This window comes from Crocodylus siamensis, chromosome 2, assembly GCF_052110815.1.
Source record: "Crocodylus siamensis isolate JL-2025a chromosome 2, ASM5211081v1, whole genome shotgun sequence".
NCBI classification, from domain to species: Eukaryota; Metazoa; Chordata; order Crocodylia; family Crocodylidae; genus Crocodylus; species Crocodylus siamensis.
The window spans coordinates 161,036,643-161,060,359 of NC_143396.1; the positions used below are offsets into that span (position 1 = coordinate 161,036,643).

The following is a 23,717-nucleotide window of genomic DNA, read 5'->3' on the forward strand; positions in this document are numbered from 1 at the left end:
TGCAGCTAGGGGGGCTAACTCTACTTAGGCACCTAATAGGTGGAATGGAATCTGGTCTTGTATCATCATGCGCATGTGTAAAAGAGTAACATGCACAGGCAAGCTTAATTGTAACATTTCCTAAGTTTTGAGTTTTTGACTTCTATTACCTTACTAAATTCCTTTCAGTACATATTTTTGCGTGATATAAAGCATATACAGCCTGTTCTCTAAGTCAGTGATGCTCACAGTTTTGGCCCCATGGGCCAGATAAATGGCATGGGGCTGGTCCACAGGCCAGATCAGGCCCCACGCACTGGGACTGGGCCCCAGGGGCCCTGTACCGCCTCTGCCCAGCCCCCACCTGGCCAGTATTGGGTTCCAGGAGCCCTTCACCACCTCCACCCTGCCAGGATCTGGCTCCTGGGACCCCACACTGCCCCCACATGCCCTGCCACTGCTGGGGTCAGGCTGTATTTGCCCAATCCAGTATGCATGCCCATGGTCTCTGGGGCTTCCCACAGCTCCATGGGGAGCCCTACAAGACAGAAGTTATGGTGGTGGGGCTACATTTGGCCTGCAGGCCAGGAATTGAGCACTCTTCTGCTAAACCATCTGGGAAGCAAGAGCCTTTGGGAAATGTGATGAGAATTGTTTTTCTGGCAGAGGACCACAATGGTTTTACCTTTAATTATTTTACTTGATTCCAAAAACAGAAAATAGCTACTGAATTGATGTTACACCTCCAGTACTTCTTTCCTGCATATTCTCATTTACATCAATGGAACCACAGCTGTGAATAAAATTAAACATCTGTTTAAATGTTTGTAGGTCCAGGGCATTTTTGAACCTCAAGGACCACCTTTGCTGTGGGCCTGCTCCAAAGCCCATTAAAGTCAATAGGGCATTTTATATTAGCATTAAGAGGTTTTGAACAGGTCCCTATGTTGTAGGTTTGCTATGAAAGGAAGTGTAATGCACATTCCTCACTGCATGCAAATAATCTGAGACTTGAATTGTACTTTGAGCAGAATACAGCTTTATGTGGAGGCCTGTTATATTTTCTTGTATGCTCATTTGAGGATTCCTTTTTATCCCATTGTTGCTTCTACTTAATCTCTTATTTTTCTTTCTTAGGTGAATGAAATTTACCATGATGAATCCTTGGGTGTCCACATCAATGTGGTGCTGGTGCGAATGATAATGTTGGGTTATGCAAAGGTAAAAAGGTGTTTGACTGAACTCTTCATTGTAATACTTTTCATAATTGCCTTTACTTGTAAATTAGTTTAGGAGCTGTGAGTGCTTCTGGATTCAGAGCTGTAGAGACTAGAAGTTGTAATGCCTAGGGCAACTTTCTGAGAAGGCTCATTCAATCTGAAGTTCAGGCTTAGTCTGATGAACGTACTCTTAACTGAGGCTTCAGGCAAGGTGCATTTTTTAATGTTGATACATAACTGATTACAGAGCTGCATCCAAACTATTTTATCATAGATCAGCTGGAAGATGATTGTAATTTTTGTCTCCACAATGCTAAGTGTATTCAAACTATTTGGAGGCTCCTTAAGCAGTATATCTTTGTACTGTGGTACCAAGCCTTTTTATTTAAATGCTGCTTCACAATATCTGTTCTGGACTTGATTGCTTCAGATGGTGCCTGGAGGGTGCCTCTCATTTGCATCCCCTGTAATCAATAAATGGCAGATGTGACTATGAAGTAGCATACCCCAAGCAGAGAACAGGCTAGGAACCCAATCAGTGTAAGCTTTGTAGAAGATTCTCCTAGTTTAGAACTGTCCAACTTCTAAGCAGTCATGGGCCTGCAGGTCATACTAGCAGGGGCTGCTCACTCAGCAGGCCACATCAGTGGGGTTGTGGGCTCCTAGGCTGCATGCTACTGGCCACATGCTCTATTGGATATTGTACCTGTGTTCTCCCTGCCACTCGCTGCAGTGTATGCCCATGTGCTATACTGCCCTGTGGGGCGGATACAGAATGCAAAGCTGAAAGAAGGAGCCTGAGCCAAGACACTGGCTAGTAAAGCAGCCAAGGCATCAGGAGAGGTTGTGGCCAGATGGGAGCCTGGGGGCTGCAATTTAACCTCTCACATGTCACATACAGCCCACAGGTTGCCATTTGGACAGCCCTGTCCTAGTTGGTGCATCTCCTGGGTATACAGTCTATGTCTTTACCTTGCCGATGCCACCCAGTTTGGAGGCTGAGAGAAGACCCCACTGGCAGAAAGGGGCTTGCAGATGCCTTGCATCTCTGTAACATCTTCGTGGCCAAGCTTTGTTCCATCAGAGCCTCTGCCAGCAAAAGCCCTTAGGAAATCCAGCCAGTTACTGTAAAAGCAAATGATATTGTCTTCATTGACAAGGGCAATATGCCAGTGTAACCTCTTCATAGGGATCATTAGAAAGATATTTCCTTTCCAAAAGAAATATTGGGCCCCTTCCTACTCTGCCCCAAGTAATCCTTATAATACTGTTGACTCGAATTTTGCTGTTAAAAAGCAATCAGAGTGTGTTGCTATAAATGCTTATTAAATTATTCAGGCCTAAAGGAAGCATCTGGCTTTGTCCTGTAGTGGAGATCACATACTTCCATTTTAAATAGGACATTAAACTTGGGTAATAGAAGAGGCCATTTGAGTGTTTTCTTAATGGTTAAATATGACCACTTTTCCATTGACCACATAGTGTGTGTGTGTGTGTGTGTGTGTGTGTGTGTAATGTAACAAGAATTGCCCATGGACCAGATTCTCATATAGTGTAAAGCAGCACAGACTCCTTGGGGCTAGAATTATTTTTGCACCAATTGAAGCTCTGCCCTGTATGTTTTTATCATTTCATCTCCACTTTCAGATTACTGCAGGCTGAATGTGTCCCTGCACTTAATCTTAACTGAGGGGCTTGTTCACTTCGCGCAGCTTATAATGTAAGCAGATCCCAGCTGTGTGATTTCAAATGTCCTGATTTAGTAATTATTTTGTTTGTTTGTCCTGCATATAACATGTTTCATATGAAAAAGCCCCTATAATATAAATGCTTCTTATGATATGTACTAAAAAGTTCCCTCCCACACCAGCCAACTAACTGCCCTAACACCCTGCTGTTAAACAAAGGTAGCAGTTGGGAGAGAGCATCTTGGGAAGGGAGACATTTCAAAGAGCAGTTGGAAGAGGACATCTTGGGAAGGGGGACATCATTAGATTAAGGGTCCTGATGCCAGACTGTCCTGCTCTCTGTGTAGGCCTGGACACCTGGGCAAAGCCTGTGTAAAATGTCTTCACTCTGATCTGGGTTTTTTGGTGAGACCTTTTATTGGGCCAACTGTATAGTAGGGAGACATCACTGATGAGTGATGACCAATCAGTTATGTCTTCAGAAAATCCACCATATCATTTGGAACAGCAGAAGAACAAACACCAGTGTTTTGGCTCAAGCAAATACCACTAGCATTGAAGTCATGTTTCTGTGGCACCAGCTCCACTGGACAGGACATGTCATAAAGATGCCTGACAACAGGCTCTCAAAATAGGTGCTATTCTCCCAATTCACTGATGGTCACTGTGCTAGAGAATCATAAAGAAGTAGGGCTGAAAGGGACCTCCAGAGGTCATCTAGTCCAAACCCCTGCCTGAAGCAGGATCATCCCTTTCCAAACCATTCCATTCAACCATAATGTAAACTATGTAAGACAAACATCAACCCTGACACAAAACAGACCTATCACCTTAACTTGCCACAAGTAAAGCAGGGGAACCACTGCAGCCAACCTCTTGTTTTTATATGTTGTCAATATATGCTCAAGAAATCCCAGGTAGAGGGCCACAACCCCACTACAGAGGAAGGCAGAACTCCCTGCAGTCCATACAGTCTGACCATGGGGTAAAATTCCTTCCTTGACCCAAAATATGGTGATTGGTCTGACCCTGAGCAGAGGGGCAAAGCCCTGTAGCCAAGAACCTCTGGCTTTGGCCCCAGCAAAAGCACTGGCACACCCTAGTCAAAGTCCCCAGCTTTGGCTGTAGCTAACACCCAATGCCTCTGAGGAAGACTTAAAAACACTCAACCTATGTAGCAGAAGTGGGATAGAGGGGACATACGGGGGCAACCAGCAAAGCCCTGAAGCATGGGAAATACCCATAGTGGAATGTAGGAATAGCTTTGCCTAGATCACCTCCAACTGGTGGCTGTCAAGAATTGCAATATTAATATCAATACCTGGGAGACTCAAGCACTGAATTGTCCCAAGTGGCAATGTGATGTACAGGAAGACATAAATTATTTTGAGCAAACTTGCCTTACTATGAAGGCAGATTATGAGAGATAGATAGAAGAAAGGGAAAGATGTCACACCAGGTTGTGGGTGGCCAGGTCTTGGGCAACTCAGAAATCAAGATGCCAACTGGGGTTGGAATAAGCAGATTACAGGGCAAGCCAGGTCAGAAAGTCAGGAGGTGAATCTGAGAACAGGGTTTAGGAGTAGGCTGAATCTGGAAGCCAGGGGATCAGCAAGAGGGTGGAGTCAAAGAGTAAGGTTGGTCAAGAAGCCAGTAAATTGAACAGAGCGCATTCTGGTTGAGCCCTGTTATCCAGACACTTTCTGTTTTCTGTGAGGGGACTTATATGGTGGAGATGAAGGGTCAGCTGACCCTAACCAGCCACTCAAGTGACAGGCAAGCCTTGCCCAGGATGGGTGGTTAGCTGTAGGGTGACAGGCTGGGATGAGTGGCCATATCAGTCAGGCTGAGGCCCGATGACCTGACAAGAGTGGTGACCTGACATTGGGAGCATCTACTCCTTCGTCTTAGAACTATTTGCTATATGTACAATCAATGAGGTTGGCCCTCATCAGTCACATCCATATTCACTGATGACTTCCTTGTGTAATGGTAGACTGTCATCCTTGTATGGAAGAATGCCAGCGACTATAGCAGGGAGAGATGATAAACAAGCTTTCAGACACAAAATATGCTTCTTCAGAAGTGGGGAGTTAACTCCATATGTAAAAGAAAACAGGCACCTAAGGAAGTGGGAAAGGGCTGTAAACTAGGAGCAAAGAAAAGTGATAAGAAGTAACCTCAAAGGAAGAGAAATTTAGATAACCTAAATATGTCATTATCTAGCAGCTTTTCATAGCCCCGTTGTAAGCAGTTGACTGAAGACCAGAGAAAAAGGCCTTGAGGGTAGATATCCTTAATAAACTGTAGTAGAACACATTTCCTTACCAATAGAGAAAAGGGGTGGCCTGAAATGAGGTAGAGAAAATTGGTTGGTTGCTCAAGGATCAGTTCCCCAAGGCAAAATAACTGTTTTAAGCTGCCAGACTCCCAATTCCAAGGAACACACAGGACAAAGTTCTGGGTTTTAATACATTGTTTGTTTAGTCCATCAGCTTGATCGAAAGGGGAAACCCATCAAGAAGCCTGGAAAATGTTTGCCGTTGGGCATATCAGCAGCAGAAGTCGGACCCTAACCATTCTGAGCACCACGATCATGCCATATTTTTAACCAGGCAGGATTTTGGGCCAGCTGGTATGCAAGGTAATGCAACCAATTTACATTAGAAATATGTATTATTTTTTTAATAATACATGCCAGTGTGCCAACCCCATAGCATCAGAAACTGGCGTGAGATACAGGGGAATACCCATTTTTATACCGAATATCATAGGGGTTGGGATCACAGGCCTAAGGGAGGGAACAGGTAAAAGATACAAAAAAATCAACAACTATAGTAATATACACTCAGTACTTTAATTTCCCTCCTCACATCGCCAGAGGTGCCCCCAGAGAAGCCTTTAGTTCTGGAGACTCAAACAGCTGAAGCCTCCAGCTGCCTCCCAGTTTGAATCCAGCTCCTTCAGTCCACAGCCCTGGCTGATCAAGCCAGTAGGATCCTAAGCTCCACTGTGCACTTTATGTAGATCTGACTCGTCTTCATGCGCAGGGGTTGCAAACACTGTTCACGTCTCATTCGGGCCATAACTTTGGTTCCTGCTTGCTTTCCTGTCCCACCCCCAAGCCCCTTGGGGTTTCTGAGATTTATAGTCCATATTAGCCATCCTCAAGGCTCTGCAGTCTGCACCTTGGTTTCATCTGCTATTACACACATTATTCATTACACCAAGAAAGGGGATAAAGAAAGATTGGAACATGGCATTGGTTTGACCTTCAAAAAATAGAATGTGCAGACTCTATGTGGTTTTCTGATTAAATGTAAACCATGAGGAGGTGACCTGGAAATGTGCCATCTCTGCTCTCTAACTTTTCTATTCAGTGCAAGCCGTTGTTTCCATTTCCTCAGCTCCAGTCAGTAGTACAGTGGGATGAACAGATTGTAACAAAAGGTTTTATTCAGAACCAGAACATGACTGGCCTCTGCGCAGGTCATGAAGAGGCAAGCAAATGCTTCTTCTCTAGGCTTGCCAAGCCTGCCAGCACACATCAACATTATAGACCCACACACAACTCATATCTGTATGTAACCACTTCCACAGAGACACTGCAGTTACCTGTTTTGGGGATTTTAAGGACATATACCAGGGCTCTTAGCACTTCACTGATTTGAGTTTCTTCAGATTGGCATAGAGATTGTGGCAAATCTTCTCTCTAACCCAGGCTTCTGGGTAACAGTTACCTGAGGCACTTCTGGGTCTGCAGAGTTCTTGCCTCTGTCTCTTCCAGCTGGTGAAAAAGTGATTGATCTATCAAAGAAACTTGCTTGTCACTTCACTGTTAGAACCGGATGCTGGGAGACAGTATGGGGAGTGGCAAAGGTGTCAAGATGGGATAAACACCTTGGAAGGTGGCAGCAGATCTTGGGAAGGGGTTTGTTCATGCTAGATGCCAACGTGGTAGATTTGAGATGGTTTTGGCATGCTGCAGTCACTGTAGATATTCTGTACAGAGTCTGGCACAGTGCAGTGAACACATCTTCTTGACAACGTGGAACAAGTAATTGTGGCTCCAGAACTCAAGTTCTGAGTGAGGAAACCGGTCCTTCATGGAGCTGGGCGAGGAACGTGCCTGGAATATCAATGCCAGAACATGAAAATGAGGGAGGCCATGCTACTCCAGGAGTGGGTTGCTATTGCTATCTCAAAGAAGGCTTCTCCAAGCTCTGATAGGGCTGGGCTATTTGGTTTAGTGTTGATGAGCCAATCACTACTGCTGTGTAGTAGTGGAGTTTTGTCGGGTGATTTCATACTGTGATTGAATCATAAGTAATAGAGATGGTTAGTATGTTGAAAATAACAGACTTTGAGAAAATGGGGTTCCCAGACAGATATTAATAAAACGGAGCCCAAGGCTATTTATTACCATCCAAAAGAAGTTCATCAGTCTATTCTCCAAGTCTGCTAGAGACTCAGACATTTGCAGCTGACCAAATCTCATCCTGTAGCAGGGAAATGGGCAGCTGATTGTTGCTTTACATTGTATTCGTCAGAGGAAAAGATAGAGAGAGGTAGTTAGCAATGTTAATCTGAAGAAATCAGGCAGAAGGCAGGACAGGTTAGGGTAGCACCTTAGAAACTAACTAGTTTAGGGACACATGAGCTTTCATAGGCAAAGTCTGTCAACTAGTCTTAGAGACGTTAATCTCTAAGAGACAGAGATGTGAGGATAACTGTCGTTGGCTCATCTAGTTAATAACGTAAACAGAAAAACTCAAACTTTATTGCTCTCAACAGGGTATGCCCCTGTCACTGGCATGTGTCATCCTGTGAGAAGCTGCACTCTCAACCACGAGGATGGGTTTTCTTCAGCTTTTGTAGTCGCCCATGAAACTGGTCATGTGTAAGTCTGACTATTAAATCCTGAGTAACGTCAAGTTTAGGGTTTATTTTCTTGTTTGCATATTTCTCTTTGGGTTCTATCTATGCCAGATTTCTAAACCAGTATATTTCCATTCTACTCCTTTGTATTGCACAGGAGATTTAAGTAATGAAGAATAACTAGAATAGGAATCCCTTGAAAACAATATAATGGATTTTAATACTTAAAAACGGAAAGCCATGAAAAATCGTGTATCCCACAGTTGGATTTGGCATGCATCAGAAAACAATGGTGCGTTGAGTCTGCTACAACTGTTTCAGCAAAAGGTCCTCATTAGCTAGCTGGCTGAATTTATGACAGGCATTGAAGGTCTGACTGTGTAAATATGCATGCAACTGTGGGCTCCCAAACAGCTGAACAAATAGTCCCCTATTATTTAATAGAGCATCTGTTTTACAGTATCAAAAACACAAGACCACCTCATATTCTAAATAGATTTTGATTTATTAGTTGAAAATAAAATGAGCAAAGCATAAATGAAACAAGATTTATGGACCTGTCTGCCTTTTCCAAATTATTTTGGTGTTACTGGAAAAGTCCAATTAAGGAGCAGGCATTCTCGCTCAATGCTAAAAATTAAATCCTTTGCTAACACACCTGTATAGCCATATAAAATGCCTCCTCAGCTCCTCCCTTTTGTGTATGAATTATGTATGTAGTGCAACCTCTATCTGTTCTTTGTTGCAGGCTGGGAATGGAGCATGATGGGCAAGGGAACAGATGTGGGGATGAGACAGCAATGGGGAGTGTCATGGCTCCCTTGGTGCAGGCTGCATTTCATCGTTACCACTGGTCGCGCTGCAGTGGCCAAGAACTCAAACGATATATACAGTAAGAACCTGATCACACAGAACAGGAGTGATGCTGCCAAAAACATGGCAGTCCATCTTGTCATTCAGTATCTTGGGGCTTTCTTTTCTGTGCAGAGCAGAAGGGAGAGAGAAAATCCCAGCACAAAATAGTCAGAAAGTGACACTGTCCTCTGAACCCTGTCACCTACTTACTGGAGAGGCCCCTCTTGCAAATACAATGAAACAGGGGGCCCCAGAGGCTTCAGAGAGGGTGCCAGGCTGCAGGAAGAGTGGAGCCTTTCTGTATGGCATGCTGCCCTTGCAGTTCAAAGGCTGTGGTTACAGCACTGCCATCCTTTCCAATGTATGACATGCATTCCCCAATTAGGAGCAGCTTATAGGAGCTGTAATGCCTGGCTAATGGCAGTGAGTCTCCTGAAGGGTTGTAAGGTCTGATACTGTTCTGGCTTTTTGATTCTTTCTATACTGGAGGGAAGAGTACACCAGCCTGAATTTGTGTTTAAAATGAGTAGATTTGAGGCAACTGTGGTGCTTCATAATTTTCAAGTTTAAAATTGGGATTCAGTCCCAAAGGGCATCCGAGTGCATCTGCTTTTTAAGCCACAGCAACAGATTCACTATATGCTTCTTCCCAGCAGTACTGCTTGCTAAAACTCCCCCGCCCCGCAGCAATGTCACTTTTATCTGGTGATTCCTTTTACAAGAACGAAGTCAAGAGCAGCAGATCCTCATTAAGGCTAAGTACAGACATTCATGGGTGTTAGAGGGAGGCTAGATCAGGTTCAAAATGGTCATTTGATTTAACTTAACTCACCCTGATGCGAACCTTAGACTCAGACCCATCTCAGTGATTGGGAACTGAATCTAAAGTTATAACAGTACAGAAGTTCTACGCACACAGACTGGTCTAAAAATGGCTGAACCTGATATAAGATAGACCTGGATCCATTAGTACCAGATTTACCTGATCTAGGTTAGACTGGGACATGGCACTTCTGTACAGTTATGTTCTCAGCCCTGGGACTAGGAAAGCCAAGCCACTGGCTCCAGCCCCAGGGCTGTACTTTTCCTATCCCTGCCTCCCCGGCACTAGACTGTTTTTAACCCCCTGCCCCTCCCTGCCATGGACCAGCCAGCATCCCCCACGCTACTCCCATTTTATCAGTCGCCTGTTTTATCAGCATTCACTGCTGCTGGGAACTGAGCAAATAAGTCCCAGTGGGGATAGGGGAAGAGGAATGGAAGTATAGGTTTGCTGGTGGGCTGTGGAGAGCTAAAAATAGCCCCTGGTTCCCCCCCATGCAAGCTCCCCATATCCCACCAAACCATCCGGGACCCCAGAAACCCCCTACAGACCCCACATGCCCCCCCTACCCCCTAGACCGATCCTGCCTGTCCCCGCATTCCTCCCGCAGGTGAAATTCACTTCTGTGGAGAGGACCCAGCACTATTGCAATGTCTCCCTTGAGTCCTGTGTCAACTCAGAGGCATTCAGTGTATCACAGGCTTTTCTGCTGGCTCCTACCACTGTGAATGTAGTAGTCCTGAAGTAAAAATGCTTGCTGTTTGCTTTGAAAGACTTCCCTTGCATGCTATGGACCTGAGCCAGAGCTCCTGGAAGTCAGTGGAAAGACTCCTAGTTGACTTCAACTAGTTTGGATTAGGTCCTCTGCTAAAAGCAGTACGCCAACTGAAGTACAATGATACACTGCACTGTAGTGCTGAATTTCGGCCCAAAGCTGGTGAGTGGTTGTTGCTCTTTTGGGCTGATGCACAAGTTTGAGTGGCATGAAAAATTGCCGGACGTATTTCCTGCAACAAGAGTACAGCATCTAGGATTTTTGTCAATCGAAGCATCTGAGAGTCCCCAGCCCTGAGATTCATCTTGCAGTGGGTAAGTGGGCACACATTAGAGACTGTTCCTGTCCCAACCTATATACACATGACAGACAAAGGTTGGGGGAAAAGGAGTATTGATTTACTCTCCTGTTCACTTAGAGCCAGATTTTATTCCACTTATTAGATGTCCAAATGTGATCTAGTTTCACCCTGTTCTCAAGTCCCTGAAAAAGCATCAGTGCATCTACTTTTCTATTGCATTATCATCTTAGCCTTAAGGCTAAGTCACAGAAGCAGAGAGAACCATTTCACATTTTGTACTACTGGTTTTTCAGGCACTCAAACAGGGTAGATAGGATTGGTCTGAGGTATCTAAGTTCACCCTAGACATCTAACAGATGGAATAGTAACTGTTGTGGTAGGAGCCCATTCAACTGGATGAGAACAAGTAGCAATAACCTAACTAGTAAAAAATATATATGTTCTTAAGTATTTATCTTTTCATTACTTGCATTTATCTTTTCTCAGCTCTTATGACTGTCTCCTTGATGACCCTTTTGAACATGATTGGCCCAGACTTCCTGAATTACCAGGCATCAATTATTCTATGGATGAACAATGCCGTTTTGATTTTGGTGTTGGTTATAAAATGTGCACAGCGGTATGTAAAGATTAAGTCATTATTCTGAAGATTGAAATCAATTTCACTAGTTACCATTTGGCTATTTTCAGTAGCTACTATATATGTATATATTTTAATCCAACAATGAAGGAAGTGACATTGAATGATTAAAGGCAGAGTGAGAAATATGTATGCAAATATAACCCTGTTGCCTTTTCTGATTTAAAAGTCTAGTGGGCCTGCCTCATGCCAATGGTGATAACTGAGAGGCCAAAGTTAAAAGTAAAACTATTTTTAAACAGCTACTGTGGTCTTTCCCACAGCTCTTTGTTCTCCTTTGTGTGTCTGTTCCCGCCTCTGTTCTCCAGCTCATGACAAAAGTAGTAGAAGAGCAGTGTATTGCTCCCTTATGGAGTTGGCATCAGAGCAGAGGCCCAGTGTGGGACAATGAGCAATGCCAGTAGCAACACATAGGGGTGCACAGGGGTGCACATGCCTCCTAAGAGCGCTGGTGCACCCCCTAACTGGCTGCACTCGCTGCTTAGGTGATGGGGGGGTGCGGCAGGTGGGAGCACCGGTGCCCCCTGCAAGCACTGGCCAATCACTGCGATCACTGCAGTTGCTTCCCAGAGTGGCTGGGTCCGCTTTTGGGAGCGGCTGCAGCGATCACCCAGCGCTTGCTCCCAGAAGCAGCCACATCCACTCCTGGAAGCAGCTGTGGTGATCGCAGCAACACCCCACCCCTCCATCTGCAGAATTGGCCATGGAGGGACCCCCCCACCCGTGTCAGCGGGACTGGTTGCAGTGGGGGCACATGCCCCCCCCCCCACTAAGGTGGCACCAGTCACCCATGGGCAATGCATTCCTTTAGTCCAATGATTCCAGACCCTGACCCATGCCTCATGCACAGTGCAGTATAGAAGCCAGGGAATCCCCAGCACTGTCTCTCCATGCTGGGACACATGCTGACATGTGCCTTCCTGTGAAGCATAGGCTTGAATTTCTGTGTCTTTCCATGAAACACAACCAGGGAATTTCTGGTGCCCTATACCTCCATTTTAGGACCTGTGTTGACCCAGAGGCACAGGGCGTCTTGAGTCCTGGCATGAAGGCATGGGGTGCCAGGAATTCCTCGGGTTCTGTGCCAGGACCCATGCTGACCTGTTTCACATTGAGGCATGGGTCAGCATAGGTCCTGGAGTCACAGGAGCTAGGAATTCTCTTGTGCCTTCGCATGGAGACCTGCTATGACCTGTGCCTCCAGGTCAGTGTGAGTCCCAACATGGGAGGCATGCAACACTAGGAATTTTCTCCCCTCTGGCCCTTTGCCAGCTTGTGCTTCACACAGAGGCACAAGTCAGAGTGGGTCAGCATGGAGGACCTGGGAATTTCCTGGGACCCATATGGGCTTTCCCCTGTTAGGGAGAGGTGCTCCCAGAGATCTTGGGGTGGGTCTCCTTAAGTGGAGAACCCTTATTTTAGTGGCTTACAGAGAGGTGCCCCCCAATTCTCTGTAAGTGAGGAAAGCCAGGCATGTGCTCCAGGGGCTTGATGGGCCCAATCCTTCCCAGGGCATTCAGAACTGCCCTGTAAGCCCCCAGAGGAGCTGCCTGGCAGTTGAGAGCTGCCCACGCTGTCCCACCCCAGAACAACTAGACATCAGCAACAATAAAGCAGCACAATTTATTACCATATTTACTCAAATTTAACATGACCCTGAATTTAAGATGACTCCCCAGTAATTAGCTTCTATACATGGAAAATGTATAATTTTTTAATAATTTTTTGTACATAGAATCTAATTATAGGAGGGTCATCTTTAATTCATCCTTCCTACTGCTGCAGAGGGGTAGGTGGTGGCAGGGTAGGTAGTATAGGTAGATCAAGCATCTCACCCCTTGCTTATACCTGCTCTCTTGCCACCTCTGCCCCCTCTCTGTCCACCCGCAGCCTTGGGCCTCCCTTCCGTCCCCACTCCCCTTCTTCCCCTACCCTCCAGCCTCTGGTCTCCACTTTCCCTCCTCCACTTCCCCAGCCTCTTCTCCAACTTTCACCCTTTCCCCCAAGCCCCTAGTCTGCATTTTTCTCTCCCTTCAAGCTTTGCTTACCCACTCCCACCCCCCTACCCTTACCCTTACCCTTGCTCTTTTTCCAGCAGGCTTTTTCCACTTTATAGCTAGATGCACTGAACATGGTACCACTTTTATGGGGCTGAGCTGGGGCTGTGCTCAGTGCCCCAGGCTGCAGTGTGGACAGAGTGCCAGCACAAAGCAAAGATAAGGGAGGGAAAGAAACAGGCAGAGGAGCAGGGGCTGTGCAGGGGTGGGAGATGGGGAAGAACCTGCAGGGGGTAGATGGCAGAGTGCAGAGGCAGTGGGACCAGGGGTGGGTATTGGCTATGGTCCCAACCCTAGGTAGGGGCTGGAGCCCAAGCCACAGCAGCTGCCTCTCCCTCAACCACCCTTGTGTTTGATGCTAAGACAAGAGGCTTCTCCCTTCATGTTAAATGGGGGAGAAAACCTCATTTTGGAATGAAGTAAATACAGTACTACCTTTAGTTGTGCTCCCTGATATGACATGGAAAGCGAAGGGACATCTATTTGTGCCACCATAAAAGTTTTTATGGTGACAGAAATGCAATGTTGGGTGACATCTGTTTCTACCCTAAGGCTTAAAATAAAGGCTGGTTTTATCCTGGGTCTGACTGTGTCAGGCTTTGATTCATACTAAAACAAGTGTGGGACAGTTGTTTACCCATGCAGCTTCAATGCCAGTTAACACAAATTAGCCTTGATTATCCAGGACACTAAGAGGATGGAGTAGAAGTGTTATCTTGATACTTCTCATGTACTTCATGAGGGACATTAGTTTTATAGGTCTGTAGGAATATCTATACACATGCTCTGAGGAGGGGTGGGGGACAGCATTTTAATTAGAGCAAGTCTTGGGAGCCACTGTAATTAAAATGCCCACAGCATCTTATGTATTCAGCATCCTGTTTTTCAAAATGGTGGCAAGAGCATGTTAACTACAGCTTGTCACCACCATTTTGAAACCCGGGGATGCTGAATACACATTACAGTCAAGCTGCTGGAGTGTTCTAGTTAGAACTTTCCCACAGACTTCATTAATGACTGGGCCCGGGGCAGACTGCTGGCTGCCGCTTAGCCACACAGCTCCACGTGTTCAGCATCCCTGTGATCCAGCCAGTTCCTCTGCCACCTGGAGCCTGGGCCTGACCCCGAAGCCTGTTGCTAGCCCCAGCCAGCTCCACCCTGGTTCAAAGTTTCACTGTCCCAATCGCATGTGTAGATGCTGGGCCCATGAGCAGTTCACTCTGGCTCAAAGTACTCCAGAGTTTACTACATCGTGTTAATTGCATGTGTCGATGTACCCACTGTGAACTGCACAAATGTTGGCCAAGACATCTGTGGGGAGTGGCCACACTTTAATGGAACAGGAGCTGAGTAGTATAAATCAGAGATAATCCTGCTCTCTAGTTGCATAACTTTGAACCTCATAAGTGCTTAAAACCACTTTGAGGTGTTAATGTGTGGATAATCTAGGAGTTAAGAGCTCCAGAAGCTTCCCAAAATTACCATGTAACAAGCCCCTTAGTGCTACCTTGAGTTTGGAGCAGTCAGACCTTAAAGCTAAAAACCTTAGCTCTGACTGTCCCCAACCTGCACAGCTATGACTTGCCACTAGAGAGTTGGTGAGCAGCAGCTGGACTAGGAGCTACAGCTGTGAGTTGCCACTACAAAGCTGGAGAGCCAGGACAGGCTTCTATGCCTGCTCTAGGTGGGGTTGTGTTAGAGATGATTTGTGGGGGCAGGAATATGAAGCTGGGAGGCTGAAAATTAATGGGATGGGGGTAGGTAAGGAAATGGGCAGTGGGAAGGAAATGGGGGTGAGGGAAGGGTGGTGGTGAATGGAAAGAAATCAGTGAAGGATAAAATAAAAAGAATTGAAAAATATAATTCAAAATAAAGAGGAAGTAAATTAAAGAAAGTCTCATCTTTTAATAAAATGGCAGGGAGGTGCTGGTCATGTTTCCTGGGGTGGCTAGGAGGTGGGAGAGGTGAGGGTAGGCACTTTTGGGGGAGCTACAGCCCCTGCCCTTAGAGTGAAGCCTCCCAGCTCATGGGACCAATCTAGCTACCTACCTTGTTCTCCCCACACCCCGTTAGACCCCACACCTAGACCTGTCCATGCTTTGTGACCTGGGGAGCTGGCATGGGGTTGCACCCCCAGGAATGGGAAGGTCAAACACCCAGGGGTGGGAAAGGGAGTTGGCTTGGTGCCAGAACTGCCTCGTGAGCAATAGAGTTCAGGGGATGGAAGGTTTGTCCACATAGTACAGGAGGGTGGGGGGAGACACTGCATCCTTGGATGCTGGAGGACTGAAACTTGGGCAGCTCATCTGTGGGGAGTGGCCACACATTAATGGAACCTGACCTGGGTAACACAGGTCAGCAGTAAACCTGACCGGGAGTGGTATAACTTTAAGCTACCTTAAATGTGCTTAAAACTAGTTTCTGGTGTTAATGTGTGGCCAGTCTGGGGTTTAAGAGCTCCAGGAGCTGCCTAATATTAATGTGCAACAAGGCCCTAAGTGGTGTTTCAGATCATAATAACTTATTTAAGCAAATGCATCTTTTCCTACCTTGCCTGTCTGCAGAAATAGTGACCCTTCCTTGGGCTTTTACCTGCTGTGGCCCAGTCCAAAAGAGATACACTCATATTTTGTCAGAGAGACTCCTTTTGTATGATTAACATTTCCCTTAATTCTAAACGCATACCTTTTAATACTGTTTGCACATTATGTTTATTTGTTATAGAAATAAACATGGACATTTATACTAGACATTGTATGAAGGCATTAAATGACCATATAACATGGTTCTAAGCATGTCTGGATATATTCCTGGGGTTTTGTGACAACAGAGTGCATAATGCCTGATTTTACAAAAACCAATAGTAACTCTTGGGGAAGAGCTTCAGTATGGTATATTTGTATTATGATACTACACTCTGATGTATTTATATGGTGTTGTTTAGTCAGTTTAGTTTTAACCTATTAAACAACGTGGTGAATGTGACCTGAGTGTTATTGGAATTAATGTTAATAATTGGATTTTTAATTTGATTTCATAAGTGAATTGGGCTTTTTGCTACATTTCAGTTTCGAACCTTTGACCCCTGCAAGCAGCTGTGGTGTAGCCACCCAGACAACCCGTACTTCTGTAAGACTAAGAAGGGGCCTCCGCTTGATGGGACCGAATGTGCTCCTGGGAAAGTATGTTGTGCTTTTAATATCCTTTTTTCATCACAAAAACCATTCTGGATCTTGTCTGGAGCTTACACACAGAGTTCCCTGACTCAGTGGGAATTTAGGGGCACCTATAACCTACAGAAGTTGCTTAGCACACTGTAGGATTGAGTTCTAGGTGATAAAAAGGGGATCTCTCCTTTCTCAGTGCAATTTTCTGTGTACTGCACTGACCTGTCTTCAAAGCAAATTGTAGCATAGTGTATGTTACGAAACCAAGACATTGAAACCCAACCTTAGGGCTGACCTTATAGTGGTGTCTTCTTGCAGGCTTTATGTGACATTTGTGGAGTCTTGTTTCATTTTCAAGCTGCCCAGAAAGCAGCAATGGAAAGCCACTGAAGCAGATAGTGCTCTTACTATAGGATTGACCTGCTTACTCGTAAACTCTTGGTGCTCCTGGGCCAGATGTCTTGTGGCTAAATGGTAACAAATGTTCTGGATTAACTTTTTTTTCCCTTATAATATCTCTGTCAGTGGGTGTCCTGCTTCTAATTCAGTTTTAATTATAAGATTTTATGAAAATAGCTGTTTGCTTTAGCAAATTCTATGTACTTTGAGCCACAAAAAAGCTACTTATGCCACCTGAATGTGTCACTGTCAACAGCAAAAACTTGCTGCTGAATGACTAACCCTCTATCCCAGTGTATTTGGATATCAGGAACTGGTCAACATGAACAAAAAGCCTTATGCTGCTCCTTGGTGTATCTGGCAGCATATTTCTTAAAATAACTAGTTCTGAATGAAAGCCAGCAGAAAACAAGACCAAAAGGGAGCAAACAAGAATCCTACTAGGGTAATGAAGGGCTTGAGAGTCCCTAAGCTCCATAAGGTAGGAGCGTGTTGCTAGCCTGTAGAGTAGGTCCTAGCACAAGAGTAGAAGGACTGGTACTCAGTGCAGACAGATAAGGAGTAGATGGAAATATGACTCTTTCTTTCACAGGGAGCTGTGAGTCAGAGTCTTTGATTCATCCCCTGTTTTGTGCCCAGGGCAGTGCATGTGTACAATTTCCCATTGTAAAGGACAGGTACTATAACAGGTTATCCCATAACTGCATTGCTTGTTATATAACTGTAATTGCACCTCTCTTTTTTGCTTGCATTGTATTTTTCAGTGGTGCTACAAAGGCCATTGTATGTGGAAGAATGCAAACCAACTGAAACAGGATGGCAGCTGGGGACCCTGGACTAAATTTGGTTCTTGCTCACGGACATGTGGTACGGGAGTACGCTTCAGAACACGCCAGTGCAACAATCCAATGTGAGCCTGGAAGTCTCTGAGTAACTGGTATTCCCCACTGGACTGGAATCTTTGTGGTTGTGAGCTATGGTTTGCATGACATTCATGTGTGGGTGTAATGCCTGCCAAAATTCTTAAGTCCAGCAAGACTAGAATGGTTCTCATGCAGAGGGGGCTGAGCTCCTGCAGGAGTGGCTTGGGGACTCCATTCAGGGCATAGTGACTGGAGCACCCCTACCTACAGGCTGTGGCAGCATGATAGTAATTGTGTCTGACTTTACTCAGGGTGTAAATGAAAGCTTTGTATAGGGGTGCTTTGCGGTTTCTCCACTATTACACAACAGCAAGGTTTGCATAGGTGCTAGGGAGGGACTCTAAAGTTGCAGTGTGGACCTGAGGGTTTGCTACATTGTTTCCAGGACCCAGGCTATTTGTAAAATATGGGGAAGTGTGGGATTATCTTTGTACTGTGGTAGAACTTCTAGACACATGTAACAAAAAGATCCATACAGTATTAGGAAATATGCAAAGCAGTGGAGAGAAGTTGGAATACAGATTTAGCAATCTACCAGATGCACTGTTAAATGACAGTTGCAGAATCCATTGCAAATCTGCTGTTATCAGTGCATGGAAGCACCTATTGCATCTACAAAACCTTCCATTCAAGCATTTAAATTGGGCAATTGCATGGCTAGTCACCTGACCAGCCCATGTTCTCACACAGCTTTGTAAGTGCAAATGGGGGGCTCTATTGTTTATTCTGTTTTCATTTTTGCCAGGTTATCCATTGCACCCATCTTTGTAAATATGTCTATGAGAAGTAGAATGAGACTTTTATTTGAGATTAAACTGCTATTTTGGACTAAGGCATGCCATCAGCAAATCTCGACTCCTTAGGTTCAAGTATTTTTTAAAGTCTTTCTAACATGTTTTGATGCAGGCCAGTCAATGGGGGTCAGGATTGTGCCGGTGTGAATTTTGAATATCAGCTTTGCAACACAGAAGAATGTCCAAAGCACTTTGAGGACTTCAGAGCTCAGCAGTGTCAGCAGCGCAATTCCCATTTTGAATATCAAAACAGCAAGCACCACTGGTTGCCATACGAACATCCTGACTGTAAGTACAGTTACTCTTTTAGAAGGATGTTATTTCTAAAAACAGATCCCCAGGGCCTGCAGCCCTGCTGGGATTTTGCTTCGCTGTATAGCACATCAAGGACTGAAGGTGTCCTTGAATAGTGTTGCTTGCCAAAAATAGTAACAGTCATGCTAGGAATAGGTGGGACTCAAACAGAGACAGGAAGATGGCCCAAAATAAGAAAACAGGTGCAGTCAATGAGAACCTGCTGTATAATTTCCTCATGCTCAGCCTTGGGCACACAGGTCCCACCTGATCTTTTCCTTGGTGAGGGTTTGATCCTACAAAGAGCTTATGGCTCTTTGCACCTTCAGGGAAGCCTATGGAAGTTGAAGGTGCTCAGCTGAGTGCTTACTTGCCTTCCATGACTGTGACCTTGCTTACATGCCCCAAGTTTCTTTTTCACTACCAGAAGGACCTCTCGAGCCCCCTTATGTCTGCCAATCACCCACAGTATGTCTACAGGAGACTCGCATAACAGTATCATTATTAACGTTTAATTATTGCTGGTTTTGTCAACTACAGCTAAAAGTATCACACATGTCATCTTAAAAGCACCATCTTAAAAATTCTGTAGTATTTTTCTACTCTTCCAGAGACCCATCTCCTCCACCATCAGTCTAGCAGATTTAATCATTAACAGCATTAACTTTCTCTCTTCTGGTTAATTTTAGTGAATGAGAGATATAAAGACAACAACAACAATAAGATGATTAGGTAAATGTAGGAGTGTCAAACAGCCCATGGATCCAACTCCTTCTGGGTTGCCAAGCAACCATCAGCCCAGAGAATTTGGGAGCATGTCCAGGAGTGAGTGGGGCCTACCACAGAATCTGGGATCCCGGGACCACAGTAGACATGGCCTTCGGTACCACGTGGGCAAGGGAAGGCTGGTCAACACAGCCTTCAGTCACCTGGCAGCTGCCTGACACCACCACTCTAGTTGCCATTGCTCCTGCCATTATGGTGGCCAGCCTGGGACCAGTTGAGTTTGACACCTCTGGCATTATGAAAGGCACTGCAAACCTTGATCGGTAGTTGCCAGTGCAGCTGACTTGTTGTTCAGACTTTTGTACCTCATAAGATACACTTAATAGTTTTAATATTGTGCATGCAGTTGCTGGTATTACCTGGGCTGCAGTGAACAGGAGCTCAGACCCCTGTAGTGTCAGCTCTTAAGGTTGGACAGCTTGGGCCTCAGCATGTCCCAGTCACTGAAACTGGCCCTGTTCTTGCCTGTAATGCCTTGATCTTGGAAATCAATGGGAGGGTTCCTGGTCATCAGTTGGAGTTGGTTCTGATTTCACATGAGGGCACTGCATGGGGCTCCACTTCCTCTCACACCCCTTCCACATGCCAGCCAAGCGTTTTGATGATGTATAACGTACTTCCCACAAAATGGTACAACTCTGATATTAGCCCACTGGGTACTACTGATATAATTCTGTAGGGCCAGATGTCAACTCAGATCCACATTCAGCTTACCAAAGCCTCTGCTCAATTAGTGGACCATAAATAAATGATATTTATTTATCATATCATATTTTAAATTAAAAAAAAGGTCCGTTGCTTATGAATCCTTTAAAAAGTTAATCCACCCACTTCATTCCATTAGACAATCAAACAATGAGATCAATACATATGTTCACAATTAATCTTTGAGGAAATCTGTTCTTTCAGTTAATTCCATGATGCTATTACCTAATAATACATAATGAAATCAAGAAAAGGTCTGTAATTAATTGACCACTAAGGGAAATCAATTTGTCCAACTAGTTTCATTGGAAAATCACAGTATTCTCCAGTCATTAAGGGCCATATTCTCTCACATAATAAAGCACTTGCTTCCAGAAAGCTGCAAATCCCAAAATGCAGTCCCTTCTAGGTAATCAGCCGTTCCCCATTCATTCACTTGGTAGATTAACTGCCTGCTAATTTCATCATGCTCTGATCAAGAAGGATAAGTCCTCCCTTTCTTTACCTGGCTTGGTAAAGGTGTCCTGGGGCTTCCTCTCCTCACCACTTCTCCAGGGGCTCAGGTACTTGCTGCTGGGTGGCCCTCCAAACTTCCAGACCACAGAGGCTCTCCCTTCACCAGCTTTATTGGTGTTTGCCTACCTCTCAGTTGTGTGGCTCTGCACACCAGTCTCCCATTGCTCTCTCCTCCTTCTCTGCCCGTGCTGGATTTCCAGTTATCTGGCTGGCTCCTGGGTGTCCTCCAATACAGATCAAACAGGAATTGTAAATCACGGCTGTTTTTTCTGCCATCCAGCAGCTGCTTTCCCTGTAGGGACACAGGAGAGCTCACCAGCCTTCACCAGGTTCTGCTGTTGCACTCAGATATCAGAGGGAAAATTTCTGGGGCCCCCCACCCTTGGGTTCCCATTTTGGGGGGTACCCCCTCCTGCCGCAAATATGAACGTTGATTAAGTCATCTGGAAGTATAAGTAGGACTAGCAGTTTCAAAGGAACCTAAGGGAGATAGGGACCAGGTCCGGTTGAAGTTTGGTGGGTTTGGGCACCCTTATACCCTTAGGTTCTTTCAAAATCCTAGTTTACATTATTCTACCATTCACCAGTTTCGCACATCAGACTTGATTCCCCTTCTGAGTTGGAGTGAACAGTTACTTCTAGACTTACTTCTGCAATGCCGTTTCAAAGGATGTTGATTTCTGTGATGTTTTGAAGTTGACTAGATTTCACGTGTGTGTTTACTGTTGTATTCTATCAGACAGTGTCCCTGTGTGATATGTCTTGAATTTAAAACTGTTTTTGTTCAACGCTCTTGTGTTACTGAAATGCATGGTATTAACTCTCTTCCTGTTATTCAGCCAATAAAAGATGTCACCTTTACTGCCAATCCAAAGAAACAGGGGATGTCGCTTATGTGAAACAACTGGCCCATGATGGGACTCGCTGTTCTTATAAAGATCCATACAGTATTTGTGTGCGTGGAGAGTGCGTGGTGAGTGATAATATTTTTAAGGTTTGGCATTGGTTTCCTGCCTGCACAGTATTGGTTAATAATCGTCAATAGAGTTGTTCAGATATACTCAGCAAATATTTTGAGAGAGGTTTTTGCAAGCATTTTCAAAAAAATGTTTGCCAAACTTTGTATTCCACAATTTCCTAATTTTTTTTAATCACATGTTATAACCACAGTACAGATGTATTACTGACATGTACCATGCTTTTCTAAGTAATCCTTTCTTAAAGCTAGTTGCTTCTAGTGCTTTTTTATTTTTGGCAAATTAATTGCAAGGATCATGTCTTATGTGAATATAATGTACAAATCTGTTCTTAGCTCTTTCCCTAGAACTGTTATTCAGCTGCAGTCTTTCAAGTAACTGACACTTAAAATACATCTGGCTGGGTGAAATTTTCACAGTGAATTATTTTTATGAGTTTTTCTTCTGCAGTTACATTTGTAAGAGACCAAAAAACAACCCTTCCCCCCTTCCTTTTACTCTTCTGTCTGCAGAAAGTGGGCTGTGACAAGGAAATTGGTTCCAATAAAGTTGAAGATAAATGTGGGGTCTGTGGTGGAGATAACTCGCATTGCCGAACTGTAAAAGGGACCTTTACTCGAACTCCTAAAAAGTTTGGTAGGATTAGCCTTTTCATGCTTCCAGATATATTCCATATTATCGTTAATGCTATGTTGTATTTATTGTTCATGTGGACTGATCAGAAGGTACTTAACCAAAGTTGGAAGATTGTTTACAAAAACTAGTTTGATCTATAATAAAAAATTTGCATATCTTTTATAAAAACATAAAAACAAAATATTAAGGGTTTGTTTTCTGTTTGTTGAAGGACCCCTTGTAAGAGAATTTGGTTAAACTAGGACATCCAACAACATTATGTAGAGCACATCTGCTTATACAGAATGAAACATGGAATTGACTAAGTCCCTGTATATGCTTTTGTTTTTTCATTTTTAGTCATCAGATTGAGGCCCGATCCTGCAATTTTGATATCAGTTGCCACCAGTTACTTTTTTAAAACAACAGATTCTTTGCTACCACCATAGCAATATAAAGGAACTTGAAAGGGGTTGTAAATATAAGCTAAGTCCATTTTACCCTTGTAGAAACCAGGGCCTCAAGTAAAAATTGTGTCTAGCTGATGTCAGCCATGCAGGAGCAGGGCCTTAAAGAGCCTCCATTCATAGTATTCTTCAGTCTCTGAACACTGAGTCAGGGATTGAAAAATGCTATTTAGTCATACATTGTATTTTATTCAGTGTTGGTGTTATATCTGCTTCCCTCCTTTCATAGCACTATGCATTACGTACACTTTATTTTAACACCTCTGAAGGAGTCATCTTGTTTGATGGCTTATGCTTTCCACATGCTTCTCTTTAAATTGCTAGTGAAAACATTTCTGTGTAGAAGGTTTGATGTTTGTTATGTACATCTTTGAATTTGTTCTTTATGTCTGTTAATTTGGCTTTGTGTTGTAAACTCCCAAATTAAAATCCCTAGGTCAAAAAAGAAAAAAACACCCAAACAAAATGCAATCAGCAATCATATAATTATTTTTGTGTCTTAAGTAAATATGCAGCTTGAGAGCTAGGCATAATGTTTTTCAGTGGGATCCTCTTCTCATTCTAATTGTTTTATATATTTACAAACAAGTAGTTGAAACATGAGGTTCTATTAGCTGACCAGAAAAGATGTCAAGGCTGAGATTTTAAAAGTGGTCCAGGAGATTTATCCACATACTCACCTTTACTACTTTATTTATTTACATATTATGCTCCCTTTGTCCTGAAAAATAGCAATGAAAAATTGGGGTATACGTCTTAAGTGAAGAAGCTGATTCCAACCATTTTTTAACCAAAATCTTGCTCTCCTCTCCTGCCCCATTGTTGTGGCTTCCCCCCAAAAGGTGAATGTCTTATTTG

General features: G+C 44.2%; 1 protein-coding gene across 3 annotated transcripts in view; it reads left to right on the plus strand.

Annotated features, from left to right (window-relative positions):
• The window catches only part of ADAMTS3 (ADAM metallopeptidase with thrombospondin type 1 motif 3), a 275,381-nt gene that overhangs the window by 229,658 nt on the left and 22,006 nt on the right, over positions 1-23,717 (plus strand). For all 3 annotated transcript variants that reach the window (XM_090031952.1, XM_090031953.1, XM_090031954.1), the window contains exons 6-15: positions 1,117-1,200; positions 5,375-5,531; positions 7,682-7,787; positions 8,514-8,657; positions 11,006-11,138; positions 16,285-16,398; positions 17,547-17,692; positions 18,612-18,787; positions 21,640-21,773; positions 22,290-22,413. In XM_090031952.1, coding sequence (XP_089888078.1) covers positions 1,117-1,200; positions 5,375-5,531; positions 7,682-7,787; positions 8,514-8,657; positions 11,006-11,138; positions 16,285-16,398; positions 17,547-17,692; positions 18,612-18,787; positions 21,640-21,773; positions 22,290-22,413 — 1,318 coding nt within the window. The remainder of the gene's footprint in view (positions 1-1,116; positions 1,201-5,374; positions 5,532-7,681; positions 7,788-8,513; positions 8,658-11,005; positions 11,139-16,284; positions 16,399-17,546; positions 17,693-18,611; positions 18,788-21,639; positions 21,774-22,289; positions 22,414-23,717) is intronic.